The 11,368-nt window shown below is 39.3% G+C and overlaps 2 protein-coding genes across 2 annotated transcripts in view; one reads left to right on the top strand and one right to left on the bottom strand.

Moving 5' to 3' along the window:
• Window positions 1–804: 804 nt before the first annotated feature.
• On the bottom strand, window positions 805–6,122 carry pex13 (peroxisomal biogenesis factor 13). Its single transcript, XM_079853412.1, has 4 exons — window positions 5,658–6,122; window positions 4,517–5,241; window positions 2,296–2,418; window positions 805–2,032 (listed from the first exon to the last, which is right to left on the bottom strand). The coding sequence occupies exons 1-4, from the start codon at window positions 5,726–5,728 to the stop codon at window positions 1,680–1,682; spliced, it is 1,272 nt and encodes a 423-aa protein (XP_079709538.1). The 5' UTR covers window positions 5,729–6,122; the 3' UTR covers window positions 805–1,679.
• Window positions 6,123–7,667: 1,545 nt separating this feature from the next.
• Window positions 7,668–11,368, top strand: part of pdzd8 (PDZ domain containing 8) — a 45,528-nt gene continuing 41,827 nt past the window's right edge. Inside the window, exon 1 of the mRNA XM_079852725.1 lies at window positions 7,668–9,856. Within this exon, the coding sequence (XP_079708851.1) occupies window positions 8,970–9,856 (887 nt within the window). The 5' untranslated portion in view covers window positions 7,668–8,969. The remainder of the gene's footprint in view (window positions 9,857–11,368) is intronic.

Raw genomic sequence — 11,368 nt, 5'->3', positions numbered from 1 at the left:
GCAGCAGGTGCGCGCCGGCGTCTCCGTTGCCAGGCGACAACCCCAACATTCTATTTGATTGATGGGATTCTGTTTTTAATATGGGCCCCAGAGAAACACAAATTAATTTACTCTCTATAATCAAGTCAGTTAGATTGCTGAACGAAATGTAGCACTGTAGATATTCTGACTGACTAAAGGCTTATTTTTAGACAGAAAGAGATGAGGTTCAGTACAACTGTGAGGCACACCAAGGTCTAAATTATTGTGCAATACAGTCTCCTGATTTAATAACCGTAAGTTAGTGTACAGCCATGGATTTAACTACTACCACTCGAAAGTTTGGGGTTAGTATGTTTTCTTTCATTTATACTTTTACTCAGCATGGACATATTGAATTTATCAAAAGTGACATTAAAGACATTTATTATGTTGCATTATATGTTTTTATGATTTATTTTTAACATAAATTCTGTTCTTTTGAACTTTCATCAAAGAATTCTGAAAAAAGTATTAAGCAGCACAACAGTTTTCATCATTGATAATAATAAGAAATGTTTCTTGAGCAGCAAATCAGCATAATTAAAATAATTTCTGAAGGATCATGTGACGCTGAAGACTGACATAATGATGCTGAAAATTCAGTTTTGCCATCACATGAATAAATTAATTCGATACATATTAAAATAAAAATCAGTTGTTTTAAATTGTAATATTTCACAATATTACTGTTTTTACTGTATTTCTGTACAAGTAAATGCAGCCTTGGTGAGCATAAGAAACTCCTTTACAACACATCTAAAAATGACCAACCCCATACTTTTGAACGGTAGACAAACTGATTGTGTAACACATTTTTATTACTTCTTTTTATTTATTTCCAAAAGCAATTTCTTAACCAGCTGAATGTCAATTAGTAATTCTGTAATCTTAGAAATGTTGGAACTATTATACAACTGAAAATGACAGGATATAATTTTTTTTAATCATTTACTGGCAAAAGAATTGCTTGTATTTACATAATTGCACACTGAGTAGCAGTATGAGAAAACAAACAAGCCTGAAAACACAGAGAAATGCACAAACTAATCCTTGATACATCTTAAAAATAAAATATTAAATATTCACAACATTGAAGAAAGATGAACAGCAATCTAAAACTCTTACATTGGAGAGTGAGAGAATTCCCATAATGAAATTCACTAGAAACACTCTATTACAAATTCAGATTGATATAAGAACTCACAATTTAAACTAATCAGATGCATTAACTGTATACATGAATGACAACATGTGTAACATTTTATGCTTAAAGCAAGCATATCATTACAAATTGTATCCATTATTCTTCAAAATAAATTAATGGGTCTTATTAACACAAACTATAATGTTGAAATTTCCACCATTTTTGTTATAGGAAAAAAAACACATTGGTAATGGCTTTGAGCCTAACAGTCTACTGAAATTTGTGAAATTATGCAGTTCAAATGATACATTATAAAGGTATAAGACTATTCACCTCCCTTTCAATACCTCCACTTTTCATTTGTTCCTCTCCTTTTTTATCTGTTGGACCAATTTATATAGAGGGTGATACATTCTAATGAAGGATACACTTTTTCTCTTAGCTCCCACCAACACAAACACACACACACACACACACACACACACACACACACCTCCCCACACATCCAGATTATTCATAAGTCCATCTTTTCTGAGGTGATCACTACAGTATCACTGCTATTGTTTGTGGAAGGTTGCACCTCCAGGGCAGCATGAAGTGTCTCCCCGTAAACAGACTCCAGCAGATCATCTGGATGTGATGTGGTAGGAACAGCCAGCCTGGAGTTGGGAAGAGAAGCTGTAGCCAGGGCAGTTTGAGGTGCTGGAAGGTTCTGTGCCGCCTGCTGGGCCTGTGCCATCCTCTCTAATTCTGCATGCTTTGTGCCTCTCCTCCGGCCCAACACTTTAACGTAGTTGGCAGGGACGAGGCCAGTGATCTGCCCATCCACACTGGCTAACAGCCAGCCACGCACTCTGGGCTGTTGTTCTGCAAAAAAGAGAGGAATACATTGAGTACAAGCTGTAAGACAATGCCTAGAACAAAATGTACATGGTACAAAGTGTATATGCTTGACATCAGGCAAATTTAAAATATTACATTGTTGATAAGTTGCTGTGCAAAAAGGATTTGTGTTTTATTTAAATTTTCTCATTGGATTATCTAGACTGTAGACAGTGTGTTTGCGTGTGATAAAGTGTTGAAGTACACTTCTGTTCAGATTATGTTAAGAGTCTTGTTCTTGTTCTTACCTTTAGGGGCAAGATTAAGCATGTCTCCAGCCTGTAGAGAGATCTCTTCCTCAGACGAAGCTGTGAAGTCATACTCAGCTCGTGCTACTACATGGTCATCCTCCCCACTTGCCCAGTTAGTGGCTGAAAAACAGAACATAACTTATATTAAGCACAAACATATAGACACGACTACATATAAAACTACAGAAGCCCTGTACATCAGCACCCTATAAAAACATTTCACAATGACACAGTGATAAAATGACTCAGTCCTGCATCAAATTCAGTGACAAGTCTCAGCCTGAGAAATGTAAAAAAAAAAATTTCAGTGATGTTTGTTTAGTGGTACAATATATTGTCACTTTTTTGACCAATTTATTGCATCCTTTCTGAATAAAAGTATTCATTTATTGGTAACACTTTACAATAAGGTTTAATTAGTTCAAATTAGTTGACCTCTTTATTTAACAAACTAAGAATGAACAATACTTCTACAACATTTATTAATCTTAGTTGATGTTAATTTAACATTTACAAATACATCATTTAAATTAAATGTTGTATTTGTTAACAATAGTTAATGCACTGTGAACTAACATGAACAAACAATGAACAGCTGGATTTCTATTAACTAACATTAACGACGATTAATATATACTGTAACAAATGTATTGCTCATTGTTAGTTCATGTTAGTTACTACATTAACTAATGTTAACAAATGAGGCCTTAAAGTGCCCCATTATGGTTTTTCAAATATTCACTTTCATCCAGTGTAATATAGCAGTTTGTGAATATTATAAAAATTCTGTAAAGTTGTAGAGTCGAAAGTGTGCGATAAATTATTAAGTTATTGTCTCCAAAAAGAAAGAATCAACTCAGAACCGCCTGAACGAGTCGTTTGTAATTTGAATCTCACTGCGTGACGGTTCTACGTCACTAGAAAATACATTTACATAATGCATAATGCCCACCTATGTTGTACGTTGTCCGTCTGCAAACAACTTGACCCGCCCTCAAACAAGTCATTTTACTGACGACTGCTTCTCAAATCTCGGAGTTCAACGCAGGATTTGCAAAACGCTTGCTCTTGAAATATGGGTCAGTACCCAGTTTATTTGGACCAGCTTGCTCCTCAGAACCACAACCTGTAAGTACGATTAATTGCTGATGAATATATTTTCTTCTGGGTGTTCAAAATCCGTAGCTTTCTGTTTTATATTGTGAAAGTTTCTGGCTAACCGGCTAACTCGCGTTATTACAGTCTTACTGAAATACTTTTGCTAAGTAGGCCAAGCTGTGGGCCACTATTACCTAAAACTGTGTATTAATGCAGATGTCTGTTGTTCTTACTACTTTGAGTAAAGATAAAGGATGGAGCAAGATTTTTTTTGCAAACTTTAATGTCACTTCAGTCATTCACGTTAGTGCTCAGCTAACATATGCACCGTTATTGATACAGTTAATACAGTTCCTGCATGTGCACCGCAAAATTAGAAATATACACATTGGTTTGTTGATGAACATACACTTGTTAATGCTGATGGTGAGGAATTACAGTTGAAACATCTCATAATGTACATCAAAATGAGTAGCATATCACTGAGAAACGTCCTGATCAAGTCATTTTTGCGATGGAGGTTCAGGTTGAATAACTAGTTCTTCCAATGTTTCATCATCGGACTTGCGCTCGGATTGATATGGTAAAATAGACGTCATAGTTACTGTCTTTACAGGGTGTACAATCGTTGAGCTTTAGGAAGCCTTCGGACGGAACTGAAGTTCAGTTATGGTAATCGTAATACGCTGTACACGGTAGACCAATCACAACAGACTGGGGCGCCTGGCCAATCAGAGCAGAGCAAGCTCTCAGAAAGGAGGGATTTTAGAGAGACTGATTCATCCACCAAGTCGTTTTAGAATAATTGAAAAATGTGGTGATGTGCAATGTATATTACGAGAAAATGAAACTGCCTTTAAAATAGCATAATAGCGGCACTTTAAGTGTTACCATTTTTTTTTTTTTTTTAAATCTTGCTGACCCCTAATTTTTGAACAGTAGTGTAAATCATTCTCATTACCAGTCCCATGGTCCTACGTTAAAGGCAAAATAGAAACAGAAGTGATAGGCTAGATACTGAATAATACCGGACTTCATGTCAGACCAATAAATAGTGAGAAGAGTGAGTGAGGTTTAAGACTGGAATGAGAACAGACAGAACATGAAGGGAATGTCTCACCATTTTCCTCAGGACCCTCAGCAGACCTCAAAAGCCTCCAGATCAAATACGGCCCTCCAAGAACGACAGCAAAAAACAAGAAAATGGGCCATGATTTGACAGAATTCACTCTGGGGTCATCAATCCCAGCACCTCTGGTTCCTGAAGCAGACACCAAAGAGGAGGCCGCGCTGTCGGCCCACAAATCGTCCACCTCTGAATCCTGACGCAATCCCAGCAGCCTCTGCAGCCTGCGATATAGGTATCTAAGGGTCCTAACCAGGGCGAAAGCAGACAGCACTTTTGTGAAATGTATGCGTAAGCGGGAGAAGTGATTGGCCACATCCAGAACAGCGCGAAAGCTGTTATAGACAGCAGAGAAAGTAGCGTCCATCATCATGCTGACCGACGAGAAGGCGTGGACAATGCTCTCAATGGACTGAAACGCTCCGCGGCTGCTCTCCTCCGCCTGCTGGACAAAACGGCTGGGTGGGACGTCGTCCCCTAAGTTATAACGGTTATAACCCAGGCCACCTCCAACTCCATAACCACTGTAGCTGTAGGGGCTGTAACCCCCCCCATACATGGAGCTCCCATAAGGGCTATATGAGGAGGGCAATGAGCTGTATGTAGGGCGGTATGCCTGTTGGACGGATCTTGGAGGGATGGGTGGTGCCACACGTGTTAGAAGTGGAGGACCAGACATTGATGGCCCACTATGTGATGCTGATCCAAAGTCAGTAGAGCTAGATAGGAAATAAAATAAAAACATTAAAAAGAAATGGCATATCTATAGAAAAGCAATAATAATAAAACATAGTTAAAAGTTGTCAAATATTCTCTATTTAAAAGTAAAAGACTGAACACTGTATCTGTGAACTTTGACACTCACATGCAAACACTTCTTGACATGCTCGAGTACGAGCCAAACATTAAGTTTACGTAACTTAACAACAAAAGTATAATTGTCAATACAACCATACAGAACTTTTATCAGAATCACCGTAAAACCAAACGTATGCACATAACGTTACTTATTATTTTTACAACAAAAATACCACTTCGTCAAATATAGATTTTATATTTGCATGAGAGCTAATAGGTTCGCTAGCGTTCCAACATGCTGGACATGCTGGCCAAAATAAGACGAGTTATTACGAACCGATAGTTTAATGGTCCAGTTATGGTTCCAGGGATTCGCCTTTCCCATGGTTTTGGTGGAGGCTGTGCCATTATTTAATATTTTACACCAAAAGTCGAGCTGCACAATAAACGTCAGGAACAGAAACTGTCCCATTCGCCAGACTAAAGCAATCGATCATTCTCACAGTTCTGACTGTCTTTCGAGACGAGACTAAAGCAATCTATAATTGAATCGATGTGGTCGTATCTGTGTTTGCCGTCTTAAGTTTTACTTATTTAACATACAATGTGTGTGAGGAGTCGTTAATGAATTCAATATCTAATTCCGGTGATCTGCTGCTAAAATGTCTGAAACCAGACTGCAAATTCGTCTAATGGTGCATATCAAGCACGATCACTGACTAATCTGAAATATTTGATATGGAAATCGTGACCGTGAGACGTGACAGCTAGAAATCTGTTGTGGATTTTACATTGCTCTAGCTCACGACACACCGCGTGAATAAACCTCGTTTTCATTTTGAGTCCTGTCACTCTAAAAGACTCTTGTCAGAAGTGGGATTTAAACCCACGTCGCTCGGCCATTCTGACAAGAAGAAGAAGATAGCCTTGGAATTATAAAATATGATTATAATTCCATATTTTATTCTACAGACTTTTTTGCTGTAAACTTAACCTAGCCTAATAGATTCAAACAGATTTTATTTATGTTTTAAAAATCTCTCGATTAGCAAATGTCAAGTCAAGTGATCATTGATATTTGTCTAATTTGTAAATTGAACACAGGCTATATTGTTTAAGTCATTTAAACTTATACATGTAAGGTATTTTTTATTTCGAATATCTAAAACGTATTGTCAGAAGTGGGATTTGAACCCACGCCTCCATTCGGAGACCAGAAACCTCATCACCTGAGAAGGACGAACCCTTGAGTCTGGCGCCTTAGACCGCTCGGCCATTCTGACACGAGGAAACACGTGCACTGGAATACACTGGAACAGGCACCAATAGCCCTAGTGGCAATTTGCATTTTTATTACCTAGTTGATTTTTAAATAAAATAAAATATAAATAAATAAACATAAAATTCTTACTGTCAAATTGTATCCTTCACAATTATAATCTGAGCATATTTGTATTGTCTCAGAAACATTTTACTATGCATTCATAATTTTCTTTCTCTCAAATGCTAATTTTCAAATCCATTCATTTTTATTGCTTTACCCTTCTCCCAAACCCAGTCTTTCAATGATTAATGATTAACTGTCATTGCTCAATTCAATCAAATTCAAATGTAGTATTTGTATAGCTCTTTTCCCAATACAGATAGTTTCAATGGGTTTCAATTTTCTCAAACAGCGTTTCAGCAAAAATGCTTGTTTCAGTGTTACACTTCAGGAAGTAATCTGTTATCAGTCAGAGATGAGTGTATCAAATTGATGTCCATATGGTAGTAATATATACAGCTATAATATAATACGTTATGTGGTTAGTCTAGTTATGTAAAATGTAAAATTTACGCCGCAATAGAGGCAGAATGTAGTCTATTGTAGTGCAATGTTTTGTCTGTTTTTATTTTGCAGCAATATCTTTGACAGCCCACAAGATGGAGCTGGAGCAATGTTTACCTCAGTTTGGATTTGGTTTACCACTTTTGTAATCTATTATAAATGTGTCTCTCAGATCTCCAGCACCAATGAAACATAAGTTGATAAAGATCAAACAGGATGTGTGAGAGTATTGCTGCCAGCCAACATGGGGATTAATTGTTTCAATCAAGTTAATGGCTGCACACCCAGTGGTTAAACATATACATTGCTATCGGCTGAGAACAAAACACAATCCTCAGAAGCAGGGGTGCGTTTCCCGAAAGCATCGTTGGCCAACTATGGTCGCAAGTTCCGTCGTTACCAATAGAGTTCAATGGACATTGCGATGAACTTGCGACCATAGTTGGCCAACGATGCTTTCGGGAAACGCACCCCAGCCCCATATATTTATGACTTAATATGACATATAATAATGACATTACATGTTGCTTTTGCATTTATACAAAACACTACATCAGAAGATTTACATTAATTTATAAAATAAAAAAATGGTTTGGAACCAGGTCATTTCTCTCCCTATCTCATGGTCTTTGCATTATATAATCATTTCCATCTAGCTGTAAAACTACATTCAGGACTTCAGGAGGAACACCCCAGCACTCCCCCCATTCTCCATCATGAGCAGCACTGTGGAAGCATTCAGGTTCCTAGGCACCACCATCTCTCAGGACCTGAAGTGGGACAATCACATGACTCCATAGTGAAAAAGGTCCATCAGAGGTTGTAATTCCTTTGCCTGCTGAGGAAGTTCCACCTGCCACAGGAGCTGCTGACACAGTTCTACTCAGCCATCATTGAGTCTGTCCTGTGTTCAGCCACCAATCAGACATCAGGAGACTACAACGGACAGTCCGGACTGCTGAGAGGATTATTGGTGCCCCCATGCCCACCCTCCAGGACTCTTCCCAGGTGAGGAAATGGGCAGGTAAAATCATCAGACTCCACTCACCCCGGCCACCTGTTTGAACTGTTGCCTTCCAGACTGCGCCTCAGTCAGATCAGGCACTAGAACATCTAGGGACAGGAACAGTTTCTTCCCACAGGCTAGTTCCCTCTTGAACAGTTAAATACCTTCCAAGTGCTATACCACACTTTTTTTGTGCAATATCCTTGTACATTTATTTAGCCCTATTTATTCATATTATTATTCACAATACTGTAAATGTTTATTCTGACTAAAACTATCTGTCTTTATACTTTTTAAAATTCTTAAATGTTATTATGTGCCTTGTTATATTTATATGTATATGGGTGGACTGGAAGCTTCAATACCAAGGTAAATTCATTGTGTGTGCAAGCACACTTGACAATAAAGCTCTTTCTGACTCTGAAAGTTCCCTCTTTATGATATTTGTCAGTCCAAAACATCTTTGCAAATAGACTATAAAATGTAAAAATGAATGAATTTCATTAAAAAAACTCATGACTAGTCAATATTCAGTGTAAAACGTTTGAGTACATGTTTCTTGTGACAATTTTATTTGTCGAGATCACATCCATTCGGTGGCTGCCCGGCAGATGCCGTCATGACGCAGGACTTCCAGCGCGTTGACGTGATGACACGTTCCACCAATCAGCCGGAGTTTCCGAAGCCCAGCCAGGAAAGGAGCAGATGATATGGCAGCTTTGTGAGCGGCCAGGTGGAACTCGCTTTTGTTTAATCGGGCTGACAGCGGAACATGAGCACAGTTTAACCCGCACGCCGCAGCGGGGGATCCGAAAATGATATACCTGATATTAATTTCTGCTTTCTCCGGGGCCATCGTCACGCTCCTTCTGCAGCTCTTACTGGTGTACCGGAGGAGCCCCGAGCCTGTCGCTAGGACAGTTCAATATGTCAAAGCAGTTCCTGATCCCGCACTGAGGGATTACTTTAGCAACCAACAATGCGAATCAACGCAGCTACAACCGGATATCACATCGTCTGCCTCCAAACAACCGGAGGCCGCTTCTCCAAAGCAGCAAGAGACCACCGTCCCCGGCAGCAGCCCCAAACAGCAGCCGTCTTCGCCACCGCCTTCCCTGAGCGACTTTCAGCACGCCTCCAAAGCAGAGACATGCGATTTCCTCAATTCCATATTTCTGTTTTTATTCCGCGAGCTCCGAGACACCCCCGTCGTCAGGCACTGGATCACTAAAAAGATCAAGGTAGAGTTTGAGGAGCTCCTCCAAACCAAGACCGCCGGGCGTCTGCTGGAGGGGCTCAGTCTGCGTGATATCTCCCTGGGTAACTCGGTGCCCGTTTTCAAAACAGCCAGACTCATGAAACCCGTGGCTCTCAATGAAGACAACATGCCCGAGGAGCTCAATTTCGAGGTTGACTTAGAATATAACGGCGGCTTTCATCTGGCCATCGATGTCGATTTAGTATTCGGTAAATCGGCTTATCTGTTTGTGAAGATGACCCGGGTGGCGGGCCGCCTGAAGCTGCAGTTCACCCGCATGCCTTTCACGCACTGGTCCTTCTCCTTCCTGGAGGACCCGCTCATAGACTTCGAGGTGAAGTCTCAATTTGAGGGCCGTCCTCTGCCCCAGCTCACCTCCATCATAGTCAACCAGCTCAAGAGAGTTATCAAGAAGAAGCACACTTTACCGAACTACAAAATAAGGTAATGTCTAAGTGTCTTCATGCTGTCACATGCCAAGTGCAATCTGTCCCTTGCCTTTGACATGACAGTGACGTTCATCTGTGGTCTCAGGTCCATCAGCTACGGCTGGACAGTCACAGTTAGGTGTCTTGAAGACGAATGAGTGTAGCTGATCCCAAAATTATTTCCCTGAATTCAGGTAAAAACATTTTTATGGAGAAAGACAGATATTACTCTATCTATGGAGAAAGACAGATTTTGCATCTATCTATCTATCTATCTATCTATCTATCTATCTATCTATCTATCTATCTATCTATCATCAACTTTTTTAAAAGCAGCAGCAGCAATAGTAAAATCAGTAAAGTATTTGTCATGCAATTCCTTAGCAGTATATTTGTATTTGTTTTTTAGCATTGCTTTGGAGAGAGGTTGTGAAACTGGTAGTGTGTGTTCATGTCTGAAGGGGGTTGTAAAAAGTGAAGAGACAAAAGTACTGTGGAACTGCAATAAGAGACTTCTGAGGTGTTTGACAAGGTCATGTGATGACAACACAAGTGTACTGAGGGTGTGTATGTTCATTTTCCCCCAGTGAAACTGGAAATGGAGGCCTCCTTTGGTCGCAATTTCTCTTTACTATGGTCAGATGATTCCCGACTGTTAAAAGTGAAACAACTTCGAGATTGAGTTACTTCCTGTTTTTAGCTGATAAAAATACAAGGTCTGTGACTAAGGCGTTCAACCAAGCTGTGGATTGATTGCTTGCTGTATTCATCCACACCTCACTGCTCTCTATCACTCAACATTACTGGGCACACCTAAAACGTTTGGTTGCCAATAAACATTAAGACATCTCAGCAAGTGCGTGTGGTTTGACTTTCTCTGCTGTTTTAGATTCTTTAGGTTTAACATTGTCTTTGTAAGTTGTCAGGTTCACAAAATGTTCTGATGTTGTTTTTTTTGGCTCATCAGTCAAACTGCTCATCTTTATGTTGACATACTGTGTCTGTGTACAGTCAATATGAACATAATGTTCAAATCACAAAGTCAAACATAACACTGCACCACACTGTGATTTTATCTATTAAGTTAATTGTAGTTTCCATGAAAGGCAAAAACAGCACATTTGAACTTTGACCTCACACAGCTGGGTTGTGTGAGTAGTGAATTAAATCACTGTGCTCTCTGTAAATGTCATACTTAAAGGGTTAGTTCACCCAAAAATGAAAATTCTGTCAGTAATTACTCACCCTCATGTTGTTCCAACCCTGTAAGACTTTCGTTCATCTTCGGAACACAAATTAAGATATTTTTTGATGAAATCTGAGAGCTGGGTCACTCGTCCATAGGCTGCAAGGTAATTGATATATGCCAGCCCAGAAAAGTTAGTAAAGACATTGTTAAAATAGTCCAAGTGACTACAGTGGCTCAACCTTAAGTTTATCAAGCGACGAGAATACTTTTTGTGCGCAAAAATAACAACTTTATTCAACCATCTCTTCTCTTCCAAGTCATTCTCATAAGCTGTTGACG

Source organism: Squalius cephalus, assembly GCF_949319135.1.
Source record: "Squalius cephalus genome assembly, chromosome: 20".
Lineage (NCBI taxonomy): Eukaryota > Metazoa > Chordata > Actinopteri > Cypriniformes > Leuciscidae > Squalius > Squalius cephalus.
Note: the sequence above shows the minus strand (reverse complement) of the source record. Positions and strands in the feature narration are given on the sequence as shown.